Source organism: Melospiza melodia, chromosome 6 (genome assembly GCF_035770615.1).
Source record: "Melospiza melodia melodia isolate bMelMel2 chromosome 6, bMelMel2.pri, whole genome shotgun sequence".
NCBI lineage: Eukaryota > Metazoa > Chordata > Aves > Passeriformes > Passerellidae > Melospiza > Melospiza melodia.
This window is the reverse complement of record NC_086199.1, coordinates 14,464,213-14,490,128: the sequence shown is the minus strand read 5'-3', so window position 1 is coordinate 14,490,128 and position 25,916 is coordinate 14,464,213. Positions and strand designations below refer to the sequence as shown.

The window sequence follows — 25,916 nt, the reverse complement described above, 5'->3', positions numbered from 1 at the left end:
AACCACTTCAGGATTAATGATTAATCTTATTCAATTAAAGACAATGAAGTCACTTCATGAACAAACAAAACCAGATCATTCAAGATTAAGTAGTTATTTTTAAAAGTTGTGACTCCAAACCCTTTGAGATTATCAGAAGTTCCAGGAGGAAAACTTACTGAGAAAATAATTTTGTCTAAGATATTCTTGGTTCTTAAAGAAATAAAAAAATTTGTCTTTGTAATAGCTGGAGCAGAAGGCAAGTTCTAGCAAGGATATAAATGAAACAACAGAGATCCAAAGATTAAATAAAAAAGGTATCACACCAAGAAAATGTAAAATGTAAAATATGCACGATGGCTAAAAGTATCTGGTTAAAAGAAACCCCAGGTATCATTCAATAAAGAAAAAATGGTTTTATTTTTTGCCCTGGCACAACCAACCTGGTCAATATTGAGGCGAAGAGGCATTAGTGAAACACGTAAACAACATTCCTGTGGGGATCTGCCAGACTCTGGACGGACATGTAAAGCTTTAACTGTTAACTGAAAAAAAACAACAAGATAAATAAAAGTACTAACATTCAAAATTATTAAATCTCAAAACACCAGCTAGGAAAAACATTTACTGCTAAATCTCTGTATTTAGTAGTATGATTCCACTTAGCAATTTATTGAATAAAAATTTCCTCTGAATGTTATAAAAAAATAAAGTTAAAAGAAATCCCCCCCAAAAAATTACTAAATCCTGTATAAAACCAGTAAGACTACTGGTTACCATAAAAGTACAAATCTGCATGTGAAATTGTGAAAGCTACCAAAGTAGTCCTGCACATCTGGTGTTTTAAACTAACAATCTCAAACCCATTAATACCTGACATGCTGACATTCAAACTGACTTTTGAATTAGCCTTAATATCTACAAAGAGCCAAGCAAATAACTATCAACAAATTATATTACTTCAATGTTGCACGAGCTCATGTTTCTGCTTCTGCAAGATTAAGAAGTGCACATAGCCCCCACAATGAGAATTCTCACTGTAATTGTAAGAAATTAACATTTCATAGCTATACCATGTTTGAATGTGCTTTTCTCGGCATCTCCTTACTGCAGTAGAGATAGAGGAATTTATTCATTTGTGATGTAGCTAAGCGATCTCTGATCTCCAGGTCTTGAACAATAAAAACTTGTCGTGACACTGGCTGCTCCAACAGACAGGATTCACCTTCTGCACCACCTGGAGGATATACCTCATGCTGGAATTTCACCTTTTGAAAAGAAAACCAGCATAATCAGCTTCATTGAAAAACACCATTTAACAACAGAATAGTTCTTTAAAAAAATAAACAAAAATCAGGGAAGTATACCACATATAAGAACTTATAAAGCTGTCTACTATTTTAAATTTACAGAAATACTATTAAGATTTCTGAACACTATTCAGGTTTTTACATATCTAGCAGTAGAAATCTTCCAACTTCTAGTTGCATAATTATTTGCATTTTAGCATGCAAATTCAAGGCAAAACAAAGAGTACTGACCCTTTGATAAGGAAATCTTACTGCCATAAGACAGGGAATGAATTCCACTGTTTTTTTTAAATTGACTCAGCTATTTCCTCTCAATCCTGACATATTTCTTACTTCATGGTGAAGCCCGTACCAGACAAACTTCCAGTTCTTGAATCTTGCACCCTCTTACTTAAGAAAAAAAATGTTTTTTCCCAACCAACTGACTTCTCAAGTGACTCCATATAAAGCTAATTCAGCATTTTTCTTCAATTTTAAGTTATGCAGCTCTCACGTCCAGCTGCGGTGAGGCACAGACCATCACCCCCTGCTCCCCAGAGCCCGCGCACCGCGGCCGGCAGCGAACGCTGCTGGGCGCGCACAGAGAGCGGCAGCGGCCCCTGCCGGCCCCGCGCTGAGCCCCAAGGCAACACCGTCTGCGACACCTTTCATTCTCCTTCATTGCTTTAAACGCTACTGCCCAGCCGTGTACCAAGTTAGGGGTGCAAGTAGTGGAAAAAATCTTTATACTGCTTCAGTGTTAACACCAACTCTCATAAAATATCTGAAGATTGAGAGACAGCTATCATTCTACATATGAAGTTTTCAGGGTGGAATATTAAATGCTTCCCTTTCTCCTTTTGTTTATTGCAATGTCATGTTTTTTCTAGAAAATGCTACCCTAAGCATTACATATTTCTGGCAAGCTTGAGCTGTTAATGGGATGAATTTTAGGTCTCAGAAATGCACATAGACTATAGAAAGGCCTTCATTTTTATGTAATGCCTTTCATGTTTATGGAAATGTTTGAAAACATCTTATTTTAAAAAGATTCTGTTATTGATCCATTTAACATGAAATATGTTTAACTCCTTGCCAATATTATTCACAGCACCAGAAAAAAGCATCTAGTTCCTATGTTAGAGCTAAGCACAGCCTAAAAACAGCTAAGATACTTAAGCCTGAAGGATGCTAAATATGTTAGGAGAAACACAGAAACAATACTCTGATACAAGTAGAGGTTATTTCATACCCAATTATCAAATTGATACACTGAATATTCTCAAAATATCTATGTCTTGCTTATTTTGTTAGAACACCTAATTTCATAACATGGATACCTATTCAGAATGGAACTAAAGAGAGGAACACAGAACAGCAGTTGCAAAACTGGGTTATAATAAACAAAAGCTTTTAAGAACATTGTGATGGATATCCTCCATCTTTAGAAACAAGCTTATTCAGAAAAAAATTTTATGCTAATATTAATTTGTTGAACAAATTCTACATTCATCACCAGCAAAGTAATTGCTTACATGTAGACACTGTTGAAAGAAATATAACTGAACTCTAATGGAAAGTTGTTATCAAAGGAGTATAACATGTAAAGATATCCACACAGACAGTCATGGCTGAAGCTGTTTCTGTTACTCACCTTGCTTAATTGTATTTCCATTAGGAAGTCTGGGTTTCTTCCTCTTCCTCCACATGCTGTATTCCGTCCATGCCTTGTTGGTGTATGAGAAGGAGAACTGTGGGGACTTCTGGGGAAATTAAAAGGAAAAATACTTTTGCATATTAAAGTTATCTCACTGTTAATCTAAAACTAAATACACTAGATGTAAGTTCTTACTATTTTAATTATATTACAAAAAACTGAAATTACATTACTGTTAAGCAAGTAATTTCTTTTTGTTCAAGTAAAATACATCTAAGCAGAATGCCAGGTGCATGTATCCCAATAACAAATTAACATTCATAAAACATTTCCTTAGTTTTGGCTGTAATAATTTTATTCTCTAGCTCACATGATATCCTGTAAATCTTACACTTATGCTCCTTAAGTCTTGATCTCTTTAGGAAAATTTGACTACAAATATTACCCTAAAACAAAATCCATCCCCCCACCCCCCTCTAAAAATCAGCAAAATCAAACCAAGCTTGTCCAGGTTAAGACACAGGAAAAATACACTCTGTGGAGTGGAACTGAGTGAGAATCTGGATGATCTGGATGATCTTTAAGATCCCTCCCAACCCAAATCATTCTATGATTGATTCCTTGTGAGAAGAGAGCCAAGAAGCAAGCAAGGGAGACTTGTGATTGAACAATAAGATTCCTCCATATCAAAAGAAAAGAAAGTATTTCTGAATTTTCTAATCCACATAATTAGATGAAACACTTACATGAAACTTTTAGCTGGAGAGGTTGGTGGTGCAGCCCCAAAATCCCTTCCACCATAAAGATGCCAAATAAGAGATATTTCCTTTACAACATAGCGTACCAGAGGAACAGGAAAATGAAGTGGAGCTTTGCTTGTATCCGTTTTTTTAATAGGTTGACTGAAATGATTTTCCTTTATGATAATTGCATCATCAACCATTATTTTTATAACTGGCTCTTCCTCTTTTTCCTAATTAAAAAAAAAACATATAGCATTGAGAAGGTGAGATCATCTTTACTGAGATGTCCAATTCCTTCCTATGAAAAGGAAAATTTTCTGTATTGTCTTCTAAAGCTTATACAACACATGATCAGTTTAGAAATGTTTCTTACAAACTACAGACAAAAGCATATGAAAAAAAGTAGAACCTGTGAAGTAGTTAAAAACAGCAATAAAAAACCCCAAAGCAAAACAAAAAACTTCCCCACCCAAACTATAAACAAAACCAAGTACTAGTTGAAAGCAAGCAGAAAACCACAGAGGAGCCCAGGCCACCCTATTAGCACTTCTGGAAACAAACAAGCTCAACTATAACTGGGAAAATGCAGCTTCTAATCAGGGACCAAAGAACTGCTTCTGTCTATTAGGAAGAATACCACCAGACAACATGCAGAGGCCAGACATTGGTGTAAAGTGACACAAAAATTTACGTCTGAGGTTTGGCAAGGATTTTAGATCCTTAGAAACATTGAGAGCTTAGATTAAGAGAAACGAACAAAAGATTAGAAGATGTGCAAAGCTGCTGTTTTGATAAATGCTGGTTTTTGCTTAACACTTTTTTTTTGTAATTATGCCATTATTTTAAGTTGATATGACAATGATTAAACATGACTAAGATGTAGGAAAACTGCCAATGTTTAATGTAACACCCAGATGAGAGAACAATTACACAGTGCTGAGATACAGAAAAATCATATCTATTTGAAAATACTTGCTCTCATTCCTAAAAGCAACAATGCATGAATTCCCTCCAAACAGAAAAGCATCACTAAGCAATCACAGAAATCTATGATATCTTATTTACCCAGGCTTTACATAAGCTTTTCTCTAATTCAGTTTATATATGGATTTTTTTTAGTAATTTTCAAAGGATCTTACAGCAACAGCAACTTTAGGTGCAAAAAGAATGCAGAAATCATCACTTTCTGCTGGTACATCTCCCATGGCCTCACTTATCAGGTGATGAGTAAATGAAGCATAAGTGGGACTTGGCTCTTGTGAGACATTTCCACTTTCATCTGGAAACAGGAAGAGATCTGAGCAAGATGGCTCCTGAGTTTGAGATTTGTCATCTAAAACTCCTGGGAGTTGAAGGAGAGTGGAGAAAAAACATGTTTCAATGGAAAAATCCTTACGAAATATGAAAATTAGGTAAACTCATGTTTGCTACTTCAATTATATCAAGGAAATTTGCTCATTATATCTTGAATCAATTCATACTATAAATAATATACAATTCTCAAGTTTCTTATTCTGGTAGTAAGACCACAGAATCAAAACCTTTCAGTACCACAGAGACTGCTCACCCTCTACCACAGAAAAAATGAACAGAGATCATGGAAATAGTAATGGATATCTACTTGCAGTACAAAATCCTTATCAAATTTAAAACTGAATTACACTCTAGCCATGATACAGAAGCCATAATCCTGTGATAGAAAAAGGTAGTTGATTTTATATGCTAATTGAAAAAATTCTTTATAGCTAAAAAGTTCTTCCTGTGCCTTGAAACTGTATCTTCTTCCTGGACCTCTCTCACATCCAGAAGAGAGGTCTTTATTCCTGCACACTAACTTGTACTCCTACAGAATTTGGGGTCTTGACAGAGTCCCAGAGACAGATTTTTTCCCTGCTGCTTTCAGTAGCTCAGTAATGTATATTTTTGACTAGAATCTCAAAGTACTTCTGCATTACTATTATTAAAAGCAAGAATCTGTTCCATAGTTTGAAGACTTCAGACATCCTAAGTACCTGCTCCCATTCTTACTGCAGCATCTCTACATACACAAAGCTTTCAATCCCACTTTCTTTCCAGAAAAGTTGTACTTTATATGCAGGGGTATGCCTTCAGGGGATTCTCACCATTAGACTCTTGCTTGATGGCAGAAGCAGTCTGTTGAGTCTCAATTTCTTCCATGGCATCACTCATCAAATCCCGTAAAATCTGCTGCTCTGACTCAGCAAGGCCTGGTCCGTGGGAAGATGGTTGGCTAAAGGTCTCTACCTGTAGGAGAGGAACTATACATAGTTACATCTCAAAAACAACAAATGTCAAAAAAGATTTTGTTAGAACAGCTTGCTTCACAGCTCTTAAACTGTGAGAAAAAACACATTAACTTGTTAAATACTCAAGTGATCTGAAACACCAAGCTGGGTGATTCATTCATAAAGTAGGTTAGAACATTATGGTTAAGGGTATTTAGGTCAGAGTACCTGGACAGCTCATGTATGTCCTGGAATTTTCTTCTTTAGATAAGAATAAAGTACAAGAGGTAAACAGCCTAGTGTTTTGAAATATTTAGTGACCAAAACAGGAAAAAAATACTATTTTAACTCTGAAATATATTTTAAATTAGATACAATTGGTACAATTTGATACAATTTCTTTGCAAAAATCTCATATTATTTGTAAATAGAAGAGGGATTAAAATAAAATATATTACCAAGAATCAGAAAGTTAAGCTGCTATCATTTTGCCATTCTAATACCTTCATTTTTGGCTTGCTAACTCCACGTTTAACCTCTGTCTTAGCAGGTGGATGTAAATCACCATAACTTGCAATATATTGGATGAGATTCATTAGTGCAGCACACGAATCAGAGCAGGTACGGATATGGATTACATCACTGGAACAGTGCAGCTCAAAACGAGGTTTAGTCTAGATAGCAACAATGAAAAAACAACAATAAACTTCAAATTATCCTGAAGTTCCATAAAAATGACATATACACAGCTATTTTTCAATTATTTTACTTAACTAGTCAAAAAATGAGTTAAAAAATACAAGTAAACTGGAAAATCTTCTTTGATTTTAAGTACAATAAACTAATTTTCAAATCACAATCTCTCATGAAGATTTTACATTTTATTTTGTTAGTGATTAAATACTTACTCTTTCTGCCTCAGAATCAGATTTTACTGTTGTAATAGTTAGTTCCAGCAGTCCCATATCCATAACACGAACATAATCTGAAATATGATAATTTTAAATATTACTAAGAAAATAGCAAAACCCTATATATGTACAGTTCTAAACCCATTAAAACTAGCATGAGCTGTAAAGGAATCAAAGCCTTTCATATCTCTGCATTTCCTTCTTTTATGAGGATTACTTTCGGAGTTCAAGTTTCATCCACTCAAATAAAGAACTTGAACCTTTTCAGTCCAATGTATCACTCCCACTACCACATCTGTGTGCAGTGTAATCTTTTAAGATATTTACCTTCATCCCATCTGCGTGAGTTAGAGAAACCAAGGCACACAGAAGCTGAATGACTACACATTCTATCAGTTTTTAGCTGAAGTGAGAGAGAACACATGTTCATACTGTACTAATCTTTCAGTGCCATGAATAACTTATTTGTCCTCTTTTGTTATTTAAACAAAACAGGCAAACCTTTACTGTGCCCCCTACTAGAGATCTCTTACCTAAGCTAAATACACGTTTGTGGGCCCAAGGTTTCATTATTTCTCCAACTCATTTAGTAAATATTGATTCAAGTTCCTCAGTCCTTAAAGGTTCTTATTATTTCAACGAGGGCAATCCAGCTGGTATGATTCTTTTCAGAACCTACAACTCTCTGCCATATAGCACCTTTCAAGTTCAACCTTTTATATCTCATGAGGTCTCTTTTCTACAAAAATTTCTTTCTGTGAAACTCCAGATTTTTAAACATAGGCTTTTTCAAATACCCATTAATAAATTGTAACATGATACCAGAGGAATTGCAAGGTGCTCTTCTCTGACTTCTGGATTCACAAAAAATCCAAACCAGAGCACTCAGATTTTTATCAAGATTGCACTATTCTCTCATGGTCTACTTGTGGCTTCTTATCTTCTCAGTCCTCTTCTTACATAACCTTTATATATGCTGAATATGCCTGTAATTTTGTTTCTTTAGGCTCTGTAATTGATTAGTCACATCTAAAACTTACTTACCTCTATGGAGGTTCACCATGACAGTGTTGCACTTATCAGACAAATGCAAAGCAGCTTCATCTAAAATTATCCTGAGACAAAAACAAGGTGAAATAAAAATGCTTAGAGAAATGCTGTGCAATTAGTAAGCCAAAAGAAATTAGTATATAAAAAATATTTAAAAACACAAATATACCAAGCATATCCTAAATTCAAACTCTTCACTTTAGCCTTTCATAATTTTCAAATCTATTGACAATTAACCATTGTAAGATATTTTCCCCATTGCTAATTCCATATTTTTTACGTTTCAATTTATATATTTGATTCTACCTAGAATAAGAAATAAGGCCTTAAGCCTTAACACTTATTTCTGTCTTTTTTCTCTACATAAAGTTAACAGAACATTTGTTTCAAAGATCACTTAAAAGGTTTTATCAATAAAAATAATCAAATTGGTAGATATTTCACAACAGAACAGGTAAAACAGAATGAATATTCAACTGAAGTTGCAAGAAAATTATTAGAAGTTACAGATATTTTCATTAGTCATTAAATATTCAATTAATTAAAATACTGTTGCCAAGTAACAAATTATAAGAAATTTTAAGGTCTTACTAATCCATAAAATAGACATAACTTCATTTCAGGACATTGCAATCTTATTAAAAATGCAGAATTGCTTGTTTTTAAAGGAAGCAATCCAACTAAAAAGTATATATAAACAAAATTCTTTAACCTAATAAAACAGAAGAATTACATGTGAGCAAAGTGTATTTCAAAAGCCGGAAACCAGTGTGATCATTTATACAACATGAAAGCTTCCGAGGTCAAAAAAGCAGACAGGCATTACAAGTTTTACAGGAGCTTACATGATTCATAATAATTTAAATCATACCTGAGAGTAGAAGAGGATTTATCTACTGCAACACTACTGGAAATGCTGAAGGTTTCAACAGTAAGGAGAGATCTGACTGGCAAAAACAAGGGCCTAATAACAAATTGGAAAAACAAATTAGTGTTCTGTACCTATTTGAAGTTCACTCAAAGCCTTACAGATTACCTAACTCCATCTTCCCAGACCTAGGTAAGTCATATTCTACTTTAAATTCCTTCTAGTTAAAGGATGTCTGTTAAGTATTTTTTCCAAAAGTGCCTAAATAACTATTATTTATAGTATGCAAATTTGAACATTCCTAAAGAGTAAGTATACAGCTGCAGTGTCAAGTGACACACTTACATTTTACTTACCTGTAATCAAGAGCACAACTCCACAGATGCACATGAAAAGTTGTAACTGTAGCTGGAGGACTATATCCCAGAACAGGCTCATCAGAAATATTCAAAAAATATAAAATCTAAAAATCACAAAAAATATTCATACTTCAATATCTGTTAAATTAACAAACAACTGCACATCACAAAAGAGCAAAAAGGAAAATCTCTAACAGGTACGACAATAAAATGTTAGATTAGTAGAAGGAAAAGGTGTGAACAGCCTCAGATATTTAAAGATGCTTACTCAATATCTTATTAGAGAGAAGCACGGAATGTAAACAACACAAAAAAACCCCATAAAAACTGCAGCTTCAAAGGTATGGAAAAGACCAATCCACATACACTCAAGTGGCTCCTTGTAACAAAGCTTCACAATGCATTTTTAAGACACTGCCCAAATACAGTCTTATTCAGCCCTCTTTGTAGCTGTTATTACAGTGTTTGTATTTTCCTTGCTCTCTCTGAAAAGTTAACTTTTAGTTAATTCTACATTGCTCAAGGTATCTTCCTTCAAGTCTTTCTTAAGGGTTGGATATGGGAAATACACTCATAACCATGTGCACCTTCATTGTATAAACAGCTTTTTCATGTACTGCCACATAAAAATAGCTTCTATCCTCCTCTGTAACATCTGTCATAGTTCCCTCTTGAATATGTTACATTATAGAAGTTCTTAAAATATTCCAGGCCTGGGGTATACCATCACTGCTAGTCTTTTGATTTTTTCTTTTAACTACCTTTTTGGACAATTTTTATTTGATCCCTCCCCCTTCAAAAAAGATTGCCTGTGATGCACTTGGAAATGTTACTTGAGAAAAATTTCACAAAGCAAAGAAGCAACATGGTGTAAAGCAGGCTACACAAACCATGGGAATATTATACTGAGGAGAAAATAAGGGCACAGCAGAGTCCAAAGCCCCAAGTTCAGCTCCACAAAGTTACACAGTAACAATGCATGTAAAAATCAGTATATTATACAGACTGGAGGATGAACAGGAGCAGACTGAGTGTCAAGGGTTGCTGTCTGTAATCCAGTATGGGGCAGGGACAGGCAATGACACTGCTCCTGTGCTAATGGTGTGTTTTGCCTTGTGCACACACACAGATCAAGGGGCTCCAGCCCTTTCTGCTCTGCTCTACCTCTGCATCCACACCTATGACAACAACCCTTCTCATTCAGAAGTGTTTGTGTAAACTGCTGCTCACTGCCTCCCTGAAGTCCTCCAGTACTGCTTTTTCAGCAATACAAAACAGGAAATATACAACTGAGAAATGAGACTTGAGGGATAAAGTGAGCAGAAAGGAAAAATTCAGAAATGCTTTCAGAACTGCAAGTTTGCTTCTTTTGAGGATATGTTTAACTTAAGGATTATTTAAGTACTTGAATAGTATTGCACTACTGAGATTTTTTTATCTGAATTTTAAACAAAACCCAAAACCCAAACCCCAACAGAATGAAGTAAACCCTGCCAAGACCTCCCTCACATGTAATGGACAGAAAGTTAGGATGATGGGAGGAACAGTACCAAGTGAATAGACAAGAAATCATTTAAAAGTAAGATTATCATCTGTCAATGGTCTCAAAGAGAAACAGGAAAGAAAGAGCAACACTTTCATGAGCAGAGTATGATAATAAAGCACAGCCTAACGTCAAGATTTTCAATCAAGATTTAGTTTGATAGTTAAGGCAATGAGACTGAAATTGAAGATGTAATCAAGAAAACAGTAGCAGCCTGACCTGTTCATGCCAGCTTAAGCCTGAAGGCAACACACGGTGCTGAAGGGTGGCTCCTCGCAGTCCAACAGCCACCAGAAATTCCTGCACAACAAAGTTGCATGACTTGGCTTACATGAAACATGTAACTATTTCACATCTACATTATGAAACTGTGTTACCCTTCTGCACCCAACAATCTCCTGGTGTCTAGAAAAACCCTGCCTTCCAATACAGAAACCCTGGATAACACAATATCATACTTTTGGCAACAGGACACTGCAGAAATGGCAGTTTTGTGGTGGTGGTAGGAAGGAAGGCTGCCTGCACATTCACTCTGGGATTCAGCAGAAATAGGAGTACCAGGAGCATCAACTTAAAGTAGTTCACATGTGAGACAACTGAACACCCACAACATTTTGCTGGTCTGCAGAATCTTTCTTAAGATAACTCAACCAACCTGTTTGTCACCACTATGCCAGCTAAGAGGTCCTCTTTCAGCCACACTAATGAATGCTACTGTCATTTAACAGTCCCATTCCAAATAGGTAAGCAAAGGCTGCCTATTAGATGACACTGCTAGTTAACTGCAGTGTTATAGTTGTTCTTGCCTATTTTGATAACAGAAACTCAACAAAAACAAAAAATTTCAACTATTCAAAAAATGCATTCAGTTAAAAAATAGCATGATCAGCAAAGTGAAGCATTGGAAGAATTAGTAAATTAAGCTGCTGCTTAAATTTTATAATCCACACAAAGATTATAAGAGAACATTATAATTTGAAAATTAATGTCTGAGAACTATATGGCTTCTTCATCTGTAACCCTTCTAACTCCATGTCTAGATGCTTCCATATAACTGAGATAACTCAACTTATAAAAGTACAAATGACACAAACCTTTGTATTGCTCTCTATTTTATCTGATTGGATTTTGACTGCAACAGTCAGCATACTGGGACTTTCCACTCCTACACCATCTGAAGTAGTCCTACTAAGACCATCCTCTTCAGAAAAACAAATAGTAGGCTCTAACCAATGGGGACGTATTGTGCTGGGCAGTTGTACTTCAGAGGAAGGGACAACTCCATCTACCAAACCTGCAAAGACATTTTGGAATGAATTACCAAAGCTGTCACTGATGAAGTGTGAAGGAAAATCCTTTTTATGCTTCATGCCTACAAAATTATTTTAATTACCAAAGTTAGTCATGCACAACTGAGAACTGTGAAGGGAGGGTTATGGGTGATCCAATATTTAAAACCACAGCTCTAGCTATCATCTTCAATGCGTCTATTAGGAACTGAGTTTATTTGCCCAACAAAATAGCAAAGTTGAAATAAAGGACAGAAATCTCCTACAGGTTACATGAAGAACATGTGTCTCCATTTTATGAGCTAGTGCCAGGCTAATGTCTCAACAAACAACAACTACGCCTTGCACTGAAGCATGACCACCACTGATTCCCAGGCATCTGAGGGGGAAACCTTGAAATGTTTAACTACATGGGGGCTACCAGACATTGACAAACTGCACAGCCAAAATTCTTCACCTGTGGATGACAACTAGCTACTGAGGAAAAACACAGCAGCCACTGGTAACCTGTAGTTTTTTCAATTAAACAACCAGTAACATGTAGGAAGAGTGCATTTTCATAGTAAAGAATAGGCTGTACAGCTAATTTGCCAAAGGATCACAGTATCTGTAAATACCAGCAGTGGTCTGGAAAGTTGGAGCTAAACTTTAACTAAATACAATTATAATGAAGTTGCATTACTGTAGCATTTAGAAACATTAGCAATAAATTATATTCATTGTACCAAATGACACACTATGAGAGAAAAGAGAAAAAAATACAGTCTTTTCCTAAAAAGCTTCAAGCTTAGTTAATTTCAAATTTAGCCCCAAAGCCACCTCAATCCCATCCCTACCTTGATGATATAAATTGAGGCTGCTAGAATGGAGACAAACATAGTGTCTGTCCTCAAAACCTTCATATTTAGTCACACTGAAAAGGGAACCACCGTTGAACTCAAACCAAAATTCACCATATTTTCCTTCCAGTGTATTTCCATCATCCTGCTGAAGGAAGAAGAGAAATGATAAAATTATTGTTTGCAGACAGTTGGCTGCATTTAGGCAGTCTAAACTAACACAACAGTTGCTACCAATACATGTTTTCCTGCTTGCATTTCAGTTATTCTCACATGAAGCAAAGTACACAGAATTTGCAAAATATTGTGTTGCATTACTGCCTAGTTAGAGTAGTATAAAGGTTATAGAGTTACTGTTAAAAACACGACCTCCTTTCAGATAGGTACCTACAGCATGAAGGGGCCACCCATGGTCAAAACAACAAAAAACTTGTTCCAGCCCCGGTGCCTTACCTTTACATCTGTGAATATTGACACTAATCCATGTGTCACATTTAGCAGAACAGACAGAAAACTCTGAGAGTTCTTATTCTGTGAGTCAAGCTTTTTCCTTCTGCGTGAACGATAGTTTGGATCAACAGTGGAATAATACTGTAGTGTTTCTTCCTCAGATCCACTTTCATCATCTAATAGACAAAATAAAGTACAACTCATTCTCTAGGCCACTGTTTCTCCACTGGCAATGCAATTCAATTTCACACTTATTTTACCCAATTAAACAGTAATCTATCTTATCGTTATTTCTTGGTTTATGCTTTCCCATAAGTTTACAAAATCTTTCCACTAACATCTTAATCACTTCTAAAGCACTATAGTTCTAGATGATTTATTAAGTGTATTACCATAATGAACTGCAGATTTAAATTGACTGAAGCTGTCTTTACTGAAAGTGTTGATGAGTTGGCTGGCCACAGATAGTCCAACACCATAAGAAAGGTTTTCAAATGTTTCTACAGGAGATGGAGCTGTGGGTTCCCACAACAATAAATCATTGCTGATCCTAGGAAGAAATACCTTATCATTACACAAAATATATGACTATATTCCCATTTTCTATTAAGTCAGTCAAGCATAATTCCTTTGCAGACTTTATATAAGATTCCAGATTCCATAAACAGAGAAAAAAAAGTTCACGAGCACAAAACAATAATATATTCATTAGTAAAAGCAATAAAAAAATGGAAGTAACTTCTCTTCTGTAATTATGGTATGCACACATCAAAGTCTAACATGTGATGGTGACACAAAAGACTCTATAAGTGGGTATATATTTGCTCAGTAGGTGGCAGGAAGAGTTGAGAAACCCCTATTTTGATCACATCAATTTTCAACTAAGTTGCAGGAAACATTCATTCTTTTGATTTTAAGTGAGTGTGTCTGTCAGGGTAAAGACACTCAGTAGATAAGTATTACAACAAAATATTCAATGGAAGGTTCTGCTTTGTCACTTTGGAAGTGAAAATACTGGAAGTAATGTCTATCAGAGACTAAAATAGATCACAATCTCTCTCGCAGATTTGCACAGCACAGTAACAATCTAGTAGTATTTTGCTGGTTTTCAGACAGCAAACTAACAGATATAAACGAATACCCATCTATAAATTTGGCTTGCTTTCTCTACATTTTCATAAACCTTTGTGAGCCTTACAAAACTGGATTAGGTTTTTTTTTTCTAACTGTCTTGCAAGCTCTAGATTTTTAGATGGGAAGAGTAAAATTGAGTGCAAGTTTCTGAAGTATAATAATCTGTTTAAAGAAGAAACCAGAAAGATTAGAGCAAAATGAAACACTGCACAGAGATCTGAACAAAGTGTTCACTGAGAGCCAAAGTCTATTTAGCTTCACCCTTTGTTCACAAAATCTGCCAAACACTTCTTAGCAGTCAGCTGCCACAGCACTGATCAGGTGCATGACACAATGGTGTCATGTTAACTTGGAAAAATATTTATATAGCACTTTGTGTTTTTAAATAAGCTGTACAAATGAGTTCCTGCTATACCTGCTTAGACAATTGCTTTTATCAAAAGTGAGACAGAACAGAGAGTACAGGTCATGATAACCAAGCAAAACAATTATACTTGCCTGTTGTACAGTTTTTCATAAAAGCTTTTGTTTGGTAGTGTTAAGTGAATGTTTGGTAATGTGAGTTCCAGTACATAATGAGAATTGCTAATTGTTTTATCCTGAAACTCAGTCATTTCAACTATATCTCCTGGCATCACCATCTGAAAGAAAAAAGAAAATAATTAAGTTAAAATAAAAAAAAACACAACTAAAAAAAAAAAAAAAAAAAACCAAAAAAAAACCCAAAACAAAACCAAAAGTGGAAGCCAGAAGTTGCATGTAAAGTAGTGAGACAGTATTCATTTTCTCTATCATAAGCACAAAGCAATAACAAAATGTTGTAGTACCTCTTCATTTTCAAACATGACCCTACGAGAAGAAAATGGAGAAGGCTCTGGTCTTCTAATATCACAGACATCCTTCAAAGAATGAGACCCTCCTTCTTCTTCCTCTTGAAAGTTATTATCACCTTCTTCCTCCTCAGCTGCTATCCTTTCCAGAATAGAGTGCACAGCCAGAGGGTTTATTTTCAATACAATCCTGACATTGGAGAAGTTAAGCAGAATAAGCAATTAGAGATGCTTAAAATGTTTATATTTATGCTCTGTCACATGTCCACTAGTTCTACTGGCTTGCCTTTAAATACACATAAACTAAATAACTCAAAATTCCAGGGACTTTTTTATTAGATAATAACATATTTTATTACCCAAATCAATACTACTAAGAAAAAAACTAACTTACACACACAAAGGGATATGGTACCATCAGGTGAAAGAAAACCTTAAGTGTCTGCTTTTTTCAACTCCATTAGGTGATCTAACAAAAATCTAGCACTCTCTCAAAATAAAACTTGTTTCACTAGAACATTACCAGCTATTAAAAATTCTCTACTGTATGGTGTAGCATTATACATGTAAACACTGTTATAGAAAATTTTATTTGTGCCATTATAAAAGAAAAAATGTCCCCATAAACTTGCTGTCAGAAAGCCACTGAATTTTGTGGCAAACAATGTACACAGCAAATTCTGTAGCAAATCTAAAACTGCCTCTTTAAATATCTTATTACATGCTTCAGCTGTCAGGTCCTTGTCTTCAGTAAGTCTGAAGCACTGTATTGCCTTGCATGTGATATAAGCTGCAATAATTCAGTCATAATGTAATTACTCTTACTATTCTTATGCCTTATATTATTTTGAGGCAAAATTCAACTAGGATGGGTGGTTTGGTATTCAGTCATGAATGCAGGAGAAAAGGTAAAGTAAAAAAAAAATATGGGAAAAAGTTTCAAGTCTCTAATCATTTATCTAACTTTCAGGGAAATTTACTCCATATAGAAAAAGTCCATATAGAAGTTGTACTATAAAAACCACATTGCATTATTATAAATGTAGAAGTTTCATGGTTTTTTATAAATTCTTGGAGTCTTTTTAATAGTTACATGCTCTTTCTTTGCTAATTATTTTCAATCATTTACCACACAAGCATTCTGGATGAAAATTAGAAAAACAACTGTTCTTCATAAGAACTTAATCAATGCACATTAAAAACATGAAAATTTATTTTACCGAGGCCAGTCAAAATTGTCTGAGGATGATGTGATATCTCCATCTGTGCCACCTGACACCTGAAAAAATTTTACTGGTGTTTCTGCATTATCTTCTTCAAATGAACCTGAATAGAAAGAAATTTTTTAGAAATTAACAGATGAATGACAAGTGCTAACTTCAGGTCAGCCACTCACTCCTCAAGTTGGAGTCAAACAAGCATAACTAGCCAATGCTACTTACTAAGCTACTTAGTCATCTCTTCTTCCAAAAAATTAACATTAATCAAATTTTGTCATCTCTTCTTCCAAAAAATTAACATTAATTTTTAGAAACAAAAATTATTTCACATTATTTTTAGCTAGCAGTAGTTGGAAAATCAGACACTTCTAATGCATAGATACCAGCATTTACATTTACAGCATCACTACTTTGTCACAGCCTTGATTAAGTACACAAAATGAGACAGCAGAGAAGATTGCCAATATAAATCAGTCTCATAGATTTATTACTTTGAAAGATATTAGAGGCATAAAATTATTAAAGTTTTTCCATGACAGTTATTTAGGGAATCAGTCCTGGCATCACAGCACTTTTAGGGTTGAAAAGGACCTCTGGATTTACCTAGCCCAACCCCTCTGCCAAGGCAGGGTCACCAGGGCAGGTTACACAGGAGTGTGTCCAAGGTGGGCCTGGGACACTCCATGACCTCCCTGGGCACCAGTTCCAGTGCTCAGCCACCCTCAATGTATGGAAGTCCTTCCTCATGTTAATGTGAAACTTCTTGTGTTTCAGTTTATGGCCATTGCTCCTTGTCCTGTCTCTGGGCACCACTGAAGAGTCTGGCACCATCCTCTTGACACCTGTCTTTGAGATATTCACATAATTATGAGATTTCCCTCTCAGTCTTCTCCAGACTGATCCGGCCCAGCTCCTGCAGCCTCTCATCATATTAAAGATGCTCCAGACCCCTCATTAGCTTTGAGGTCTCCATTGGACCCTCTGCAGGAGCTCCTTGTCTTTCTTTTACTGAGGAGCCCCAAACTGGACACACAGCCTCTCCTCATAGTAGTATTGTTTGGACTTACATTGGTATTTAGTACAGAACACAAAATTACAGTAGAGATATCATATCTACTCCAAAATTCAGGTGGAAAGACACTCCCTGGGTTACTCCATATGAGAGGACCTCTCTCTCACTACACAGTACCTAGAAAAATAAAAAAGGACTTCTGAATACTAACATTCTTACCAGTTAGCTCTTTAAAGGTAAGCTCTAATTTAACTTGTTCTGGAGTTGACCCTCCTATAAATTCAGTTTTAAATTCCAAATCTGTAAATTCAAGATGAAGAATCTCCTTCTGAAGTGATTTCTTGAACCATGGTCCTCTTTCCTGATCTGACCGTAGATCAGGGATTGGGAAGCGAACAGAGAGTTTTAATGCTGGGGCAGTGACTTGAACTGAAACTCTACAGTTTGCAGGAGTATGTGAATCATCCAGAAAAACTTCAGCAAAGGCTTTATGCTAAAAGAACCAAACAACAAAAAACAAAACACAAACCAGAGTGAATAAAAAACCCTTTGAATTAGAGAAAATAGCATTAAAAGTGACTATGGGGAACGCTGTTGATGATGTAATATCTGAAAACAAAAAATATTATTTGTGTATCACAGAAAAAACACATCAAGACCAACTGCGCTTGTTATTAGGATATTTTTCTATTATAGGTGTCATGAAGATTCTACTTAGAAGTCAAGTTTTTGCAGAGATTAGCAATCTTTAAAAAAACCTGCTATTTTTGCAATTATTTTTCCTCCAAAATTAGATAGTGAAAGTACCAAACAATATTCAGCTGCAGTTCAGAAATACCATGTCTTAGACACTTGTTTAAAAACTGCTGCTGTTGAAAAAGTAGGAATTACTATCATGTGTATTTGTCCCTTTCAAGAAGTCAGGGTGCCCAGCTCCTGTCCCTTTCAGGTCCTTCATACCCTCCCCCTTTTGCTGATCATTGAAAGGAATCAAACTTGCAAGACAATTATATTTACAGAAATAATTGATGCTTTAAAATTTTAGGAGTCTCTTAAATCATTTTGAAAGCTGATTTTTCCATAATCAGTAAATGCAGCAATAAAATTACATGAAGATTTTTGTTGCTGTGTAGAAAATCCGTTAAATGCAGGTAATCATTCCTCAAGTATTTTAAGAAAAATCTTTAAGTTTTAATGCTATTGTGATAACCCAAACCAAGGCAAATAAGCTTCATTTTCTTTCTGTTGGTCCCAGAACACTAGAATGCAATGCATATGCCCCCCATTCTCTCTGTCACCTACCCCAAAAGCAGGTAATACACCACACAGACAACTGGGCTGATTGTGACAATTAAAGATTTTAACATAGAGGTGGAATTGTTAGCAACACTTTATATCAGCTGCTGGAGAGCATGATGGGACAGATTAGGGATGAGAAGTCAGTCAAGATTATTCTTTTTTGCCCAGTTCTCCTTGCTTCAGGAATCTGAGGACTTATGCAATTTGTGAAGCATCTACCACTGTCTTTTGGTCTGTTTTCAAGCACACAATCACTGAATGCAAAATGCATCTGTGTCAGAAGTTGGGAAAAACCAAACAAACTCCAGTCAACCTACCAAACAAAAAAAACCTCTCACACCAAAAAAAAAAGCACTTCAGCCACCACAAATCAATCAGAACTAGCAGTCTCAGGCTTACTGTCACCCTGACTTCCTCCTGCAAAAAAAAGCCCAGCAAGTTTATTAATCAACTTCACTTTAAACTTACCAGACTTATGTGCTTATTGTAAGAAGCATACATGTGAGATGCCATCATCTCCACTGTAGTTAGTTTCTGGGGTTGAAGTAAGGAATTTAATCTGTCTACAATACTAATATCCAGCTCACAAAACACTGGACTTAACTTTATTTGTAACTCTGCTTTCTGTGGAACAGAGCTGAGTCTCCCTTGACTACCCTGAAAAGAAAAGAGAAAAAGCACTAAAATCTTCAACACAATACAGTGAAACAAATTATAATAAGTAGGAGTTAAGAACTCTGTTTTACAGTCAAGTTTCTGTTCAAATGAACCAAATTAGACAAAGGTTATTGTACAGAAACTTAGTCATTTACATCTCCCACCTTACCTGAGGTCCTCTATTATCTAAATGCTTATAATGCAGCTGAAGGCATGGCATAGAATGAGAATCATTTCTTTCTTCAGAATGAAATGTCAGCAGCTTCAGGAAGAAAAAGTTAAAAATGTTTAATAAATGAGTTGCCACATTATGACATTTTAGCTATAACAGACAGGTAACCCCACACTGAAGTCAGTGAACAGGGCCCCAGCTCAACTGTTTACTCAATCCACATATTCAGCTACTTTACTGTATCTCTGACCACTAACGGGCTGGAAGAATAATCACTGCCACAAGAAACCTTTGCATTGCTCAACTCCATTACTTAGAGTAAATGTTTTCCAAAAGCTAATACCTAAATCACATTAAGCATATCTAAGAAGTAACTAACAAAGTTTAGCTACTTGGTGCTGTTCCTGTCAGGTATGACAGAAGTTGGTTCACTATTTGAGCTCAGAATTAAAATGTAAATTTTAACCTTAAAACTGTAACATATTTAAAAAACTAAAAAACATTAAGAGACATTTTAATTACAACCTTTTTAAAATCTACCATTCTCAGTTATACAATTAACATTTCTTTTTTATGGAACTCTTTATTTTTAACATACCTCTGTATAGTGAGGCTGCATGGAATGAGAGTCAGTAGAAAAAAGGCATTCCAGGAATTCCATCTCACCAATGGATAAGTCAGTACTAAAACTTCGTGAGGCAGTTCTTTGTCTTTGCTCATAAGACACTTTGATGCCAGTACCTATAAACCTGGATTATTAAAATTAATAATTATTAAAAGTAGCATAAATCAATAACAATTATGAAAAGTCAAAACTTAAGTAGGCAAAAAGGATCACTACAATCATTTTTAAATCCTTAAAACAACATAATTTCTCCAAATACATGAAAATATCTAATTGTAACAGATTTAGCAACAAAAAACAATGAAGCTCATGTTATATAATCAACAACGGTCAGCATAGAGAAATTTGTAAAGAACATTTTAGGCATCTATCCTGAGGTGCAGTTCATATAAAACTAACATCCTTAGACAATGAAGAAGTCAAATGTCTCACAAAGTCTAAATTACATACATAAGGTAAGAAAATATATATATACCCTTAAATATTTTACTTCATACACTGTACTGGGATGGTAAAAATTTCTGCAAAAAAAGAGACTGTTGCCTGACTTTATTATCTTGTTCTCACTTAGGCTTTATCCCTACTGATATCATATTTTGCACTAAGTAAAACCCTAAGCTCCTTAAAGCAGCAATCACTACATTGGAATAACAATAGTTCTGTAAAACACAGCTATTTCTAAAGATATTTACTTAATTGTTCTTGACTCTCTAGGCTTCTGTCATAGAAACTGTACCTAATTTAATTAATCTATTAAAAAGTTAGGTGATTTTAATGTTTATTCTCCTTTCTTTTTCTGTTTCAACTTTTTTTAAAAAGATGTCTTGGACAACAGATGTCAAAATTCAAGACTATTTTGAAAATAATAAAGAAGACTAATGCAATTAAAATATTAAGTGACACAATTCCTATGGTAATAAACTTACTTTATTCAAATTTACTTAAAATATATTTTTGTTACTTATATTTATTAATAAGCAAAGTTATACCTAAGGTGATCATGAGAACAAGCTTCTGCAAATACTTCTCGGAAGGACAGAAAATCTTCTGTTGAAAACTTAACTGGCTCAATCTTTTCTATTCGGGCAAAGAAATCCCGAGCCATTGGTGTCAATGGGTTAAGGTTCAGTGAACTTTCAGGTGGGGGTAAAGGGTCAATATGAAGTACAGACACTGAGAAAGTTCCAACTGCCAGTCTAAAAAGTAGCTCAGGTCTGGATTCATCCACAGAAACAGATCTGGATGGAATAGCTGAAATACAAAATTAAGTTCACGTAATTTTTCAGCAATAACACATTTATAAAATCATCTTACTTTTGATTTTCATTTCTTTTTACCAAGTTGCTGCACAACAATTCATTTTCATAATTATCTAGGCAAAACTATCTATCTGTTGTTACTTACATGTCCTTCTTATGGATGTCTGGTGAACCATATTGGCTGTTAGTGAGGAACCTCTTGGAGGCTGTAATTCTTGTTTGTTACGATCAAGAAAATCACCCCAAGTTGGTTGCAGCTAAAACAAAAAATATATATGACCTTAAGTTTGCAGAGCTGTTAGACATTAAATCAGACATAGATAATGAGGTAAATTACCAAAACACTCCAACATGCATAAACAATCAACAGCATGCCATTTCATGGAGAATTAGTGCTCAACTTATCAATGCAGGTATGCTGTATTTCAAGATATGCTTTTTAATTCCACAGGTTTTTAAGGCTAAAGTTGCACTCCTCGTGAGCATATATTTTTCTAGTTCTACAACTACTCTCCATGGTTTTCATTACAGAAAACATTAGGTACACAACAGATTTGGGAAAGATAGTGATAACAACAGCATAGGTTTTATGTTGTTTGAGGAAAAATTTAATACTACAATTTCATACAACATTGCCTGTGTAGTCTATTTTAAAAGAAAACCAGGTAGTACACATGCAGTAATTAAAAAGAAAATAAATCATGAAGCATTCTATATAAGCTTCAAGGCATTTGAAAACACATTTCCTGGTTTAGCCAAATAAAATGAGAATAATTCCAATACCATTTCCATTGCATAAAAGGAATACTATCAGCTCTAAACATTTCAATTGTTCTAGAATTTTGCAACAGCTCCTGACATTGTAAAGAATGTAGCAATTATGCAACAGTTTCAGGCAGAAGTGTTAATTTCCAAAAGATTCCAAATGCAGTTAATACTATACCACTGTAGTGCTCAGTGGAGATCCTGCTGGTGTAGTTGTGTATGTACTGGTTAAAGACAAGTCTAGATCCATGGTTGGAGGATCTCCAAGAGGTGGAAGGGAGGAAAGGCTGTGGGACATGTCCATTTCAGCCATTGAGAAGAAAACTTCTTCCTCTAGTAGAGAATCACAGATAATTAATAGTTATTTACTAATTTTAAAAAAACCCTTTATTTCTAACAGAAATGTATTTTTGAGTCTAGAAATCTAACTGCTAGACAGAATAACCAGCTAAATATATCATTTACAAAAGTCCCAAGTTTTCTTGACATGAGACTAGTAGTGTCAATGGAGTGAGATTAAATAAAAATCAAATTACAAAAAAACCACATGAATATCAGAACAGTTAAATACCTCATTTCCATATTCAAGTTGATATAACCTCTATAAATTGATACATTCTCCTTTTGACAAATCAAAGTATTTCACATTAAAAATAATTAGCAAAAAAGTATTCACATAAAATGAGATAAATACAACTATTACTCTAGATGTAATTTCCTCAACCACACATTTGAAAAGATGTCATGCTGTATGTGTTTTTAGCATACTTCACATTAACATAAACTGAACCATTTTAAGGAAATACTGAATCAAGTCCAGCCTGATACCTAAACTAGTTTATTTTTTACTGAACTTTACCATTAATGCCATATAATTACTTCAAGTCAAACTTATTTTAATACACAAATTGGTAAGATTAAAAGATGAACAACCAATTTAAACAATCTTAACACCAGGTTATTTGCTATTTTGCATCATCTTTTATACTTGCCACGACTAGAAGGCGTTCTGGCACTCTCTGTCTCATAGAAGCTTTGTTCAGAGGATGCTCCTGCAGACAAAGACTCTTTCCTCAAATAACGTTTCAGCTCCATCTGAATGCGGTACTCGTCCTCCTGCTGCATTGGCCGGTTCTTCCTATCTTTGTTGGACAATTCTATCCTGCTCAGACTCTCTGAATTCAAAAAAAAGGATAAAAATCCTACTGTAATTTCCTGTATCCCTAATAAAATTCAAAAATTAATCTGAAAGTGAATCATTGGTATATATTTGCATGTGTAGTTATATATCAGATGTGGGTATTTGTGCATTTTGTTGGTTTGAAGGTTTTATTTGTTCAGAACAGATTACTCTCTCCTAGCATTTATTAAGTGCATATCTGATGAAAACATTTCAAGGTTATATATGCAGTGTGATGGCATATAAGATGTGTATGTTTCTCTTAGTCAGCTTTAGGGACTAAGGCCACAACTTCTTAATGGTTTTCCTATTAAGGAATTAAGATATATTAATAAATATAAAAATTATTATAAAAAATAAAGTTTCAGGTTTGAAGATGACACACATGGGAAACTGTATGTAATACTTCTCCAGTTGTCCAAAAACAATGAGCACATCCAATAAAACAAGTAGATCAGTATCAGAAGAATATTAAGCACCCACCCAGGATATGACTTATCTTTCAAAAAGATTATTTACCCCAACAAGTGTTGCTACATAAAATAGATGAGGGGAACAAACCAAAACACTCTCATACTTCTACTGCAGTAATTGAAACACTGCTTTTAGTTCTTCACAAATGCAGACAAACTCAATTACAGCCTGTTCTATATTTACTGTGCCTGACACTAAAACACAGGATAGAGAAGCTAAATTCCTCTTGTGAAACAGAAGCTGCAAGAATCAGAATTTGTTCAGTCTCCTGGTTTTCTCCACCTAGAACTTCCTCATTTCTTGTATTATTATATAGTCATGTGTCAACCCTTGTTTGCTGGTTTGTTTCATTATTAGATGTACAATTTGCAATTAAAGACAAAAAATTAATCATAGTCCTAACTCACAGCAGCTACAAAGCATTTTACTAATATCAGATAAAAACTCATAATAATGTACCAACACAATTTTTTTTCAACTGAAGAAACATTTTTATCTTGCAAAATTTTTTTTTTGTTCCTTGTAATACTTGCCTGGTCCAGCAATAGCTGCTACCATGTCCAATAGAAGATGAACCTGCCTTGGTGACAGAAACAGATGCACAGAATCTATTTGTCCATCTACATCCAACTAAGAAGAAAAGGAAAAAATGCAGTCAAGGAACCTGGAGGAATTTTTATTTACATTAGTTGAATCAGTTATTTGGATAATAGATTTTTATGGTGGAAAGAATACAGTCATTACACCAGTATCTTCTATAAAACAACTAGAAACATAATTTTGTGTTTCTTCCAACCTGTAGCTTGGCAGGATAAATGCAGATGTGTCACTGACTATCAGCTTAAAATAAATACACAATCTCAACAGAAAAAAAAATCAATAATTCATTAATCTGCTATTTTTTTCTTTAATAATTCCCAAAGCAATAAAAAATAAAGTTAGTTTTACTTATTAATTATGAGATATTCAAGTAAGCACCTTTTGAAATAGACCTTAAAACAATAAAGGTCTTCTGTTTTGTACATTAATACTTTTAAAATTGGAAGCATTTTTCTATTTCGCACCAAGGAAATGTTATCTTATTTTTCAAGGACTCTTAACTAAATAAATAAGAACAGTTAAAGATTGACTAGAAATTGCTGGACATTAAAAAGATCCTTCTCTACAGCAGTAGAAACTTTATGCTTTCTATAAAATATGGTAGGCTATACAAAACAGGTCAACAGCCAATTTAAAAACTGGAGAGAAGGAGAATATATTACACAGCTTTACTTATATACTCACTACCATGTCTACTTGGTCCTTAAACACTTAAATAGAGTCTCTCTCTAACATACAGGAATTCTCATTTAAGAGATTTCAGCGTGTCCTGACTCATCTGACCACCATGAAGAGGTCTTTTTTACACATATTTATTAGGTTAGAACATAAAGAATCAACATGAAAACGATGGCAATTCTGTTCCCCTGAGACTATTACACCTTTTTCATATGTACTAGAAAAAAAAAAGAAATACAAAACTACTCATTTAGTTAAACACCAGGAAAACATGGCTAACCTTAGCTCCAGGAAGTACTTCATTTTGTTTTAATGTTAGGCTTAACTCCATTCTACCAATCAGCTTACAGATCTGTACGGGGTCAGAAGGAGTAATTTCTGGCAAGTTTCTTGTTAGTTGTGGATGTGGCTCATAAATGATTTTTGGATTCCAGCTAGGTGAAAGCTTTGGTTCAGTTGCCTTAAAAAGTTACAGATAAAGGAATAAGAATGTATCCCATTTCTTAGGAAAAAACACAAAACACAAGCATTTCAAATAAGCTTATCACACAAAAAATCACTTTAGAAACGATAAATTTGACAAAGGCTTTACAAACATGTACTGATAACTGAAAAAACAAGGCACATAGAATGTGAAGCATCAGGCCTTTGAAAGAAAAGCAAGTTTCCACAGAATAGTGAATTGCAGGGATCTTGAATTTCTAGTTCTTAAAGTTGCAACCAGATTCTAGTACAATACATCTTAATTTCTACTCAAATTTCTAATTTCCTCCATTTCTACTCCAGAA

General features: G+C 34.7%; 1 protein-coding gene across 1 annotated transcript in view; it reads right to left on the bottom strand.

Moving 5' to 3' along the window:
• Nucleotides 1–25,916, bottom strand: part of ATG2B (autophagy related 2B) — a 45,510-nt gene that overhangs the window by 11,545 nt on the left and 8,049 nt on the right. The window contains exons 6-34 of the mRNA XM_063160002.1: nucleotides 25,409–25,588; nucleotides 24,380–24,480; nucleotides 23,189–23,367; nucleotides 22,375–22,529; nucleotides 21,577–21,688; nucleotides 21,162–21,423; nucleotides 20,146–20,296; nucleotides 19,545–19,637; nucleotides 19,187–19,375; nucleotides 17,639–17,912; nucleotides 16,408–16,513; nucleotides 15,185–15,377; nucleotides 14,856–14,998; nucleotides 13,616–13,773; nucleotides 13,227–13,399; nucleotides 12,771–12,921; nucleotides 11,740–11,939; nucleotides 10,865–10,945; nucleotides 9,100–9,206; nucleotides 8,747–8,839; nucleotides 7,870–7,940; nucleotides 6,823–6,899; nucleotides 6,418–6,588; nucleotides 5,792–5,933; nucleotides 4,808–5,010; nucleotides 3,672–3,898; nucleotides 2,923–3,031; nucleotides 1,053–1,247; nucleotides 423–524 (exon numbers count right to left, since the gene is read on the bottom strand). Of these exons, the coding sequence (XP_063016072.1) occupies nucleotides 423–524; nucleotides 1,053–1,247; nucleotides 2,923–3,031; nucleotides 3,672–3,898; nucleotides 4,808–5,010; nucleotides 5,792–5,933; nucleotides 6,418–6,588; nucleotides 6,823–6,899; nucleotides 7,870–7,940; nucleotides 8,747–8,839; nucleotides 9,100–9,206; nucleotides 10,865–10,945; nucleotides 11,740–11,939; nucleotides 12,771–12,921; nucleotides 13,227–13,399; nucleotides 13,616–13,773; nucleotides 14,856–14,998; nucleotides 15,185–15,377; nucleotides 16,408–16,513; nucleotides 17,639–17,912; nucleotides 19,187–19,375; nucleotides 19,545–19,637; nucleotides 20,146–20,296; nucleotides 21,162–21,423; nucleotides 21,577–21,688; nucleotides 22,375–22,529; nucleotides 23,189–23,367; nucleotides 24,380–24,480; nucleotides 25,409–25,588 (4,398 nt within the window). The remainder of the gene's footprint in view (nucleotides 1–422; nucleotides 525–1,052; nucleotides 1,248–2,922; nucleotides 3,032–3,671; nucleotides 3,899–4,807; nucleotides 5,011–5,791; nucleotides 5,934–6,417; nucleotides 6,589–6,822; nucleotides 6,900–7,869; nucleotides 7,941–8,746; nucleotides 8,840–9,099; nucleotides 9,207–10,864; nucleotides 10,946–11,739; nucleotides 11,940–12,770; nucleotides 12,922–13,226; nucleotides 13,400–13,615; nucleotides 13,774–14,855; nucleotides 14,999–15,184; nucleotides 15,378–16,407; nucleotides 16,514–17,638; nucleotides 17,913–19,186; nucleotides 19,376–19,544; nucleotides 19,638–20,145; nucleotides 20,297–21,161; nucleotides 21,424–21,576; nucleotides 21,689–22,374; nucleotides 22,530–23,188; nucleotides 23,368–24,379; nucleotides 24,481–25,408; nucleotides 25,589–25,916) is intronic.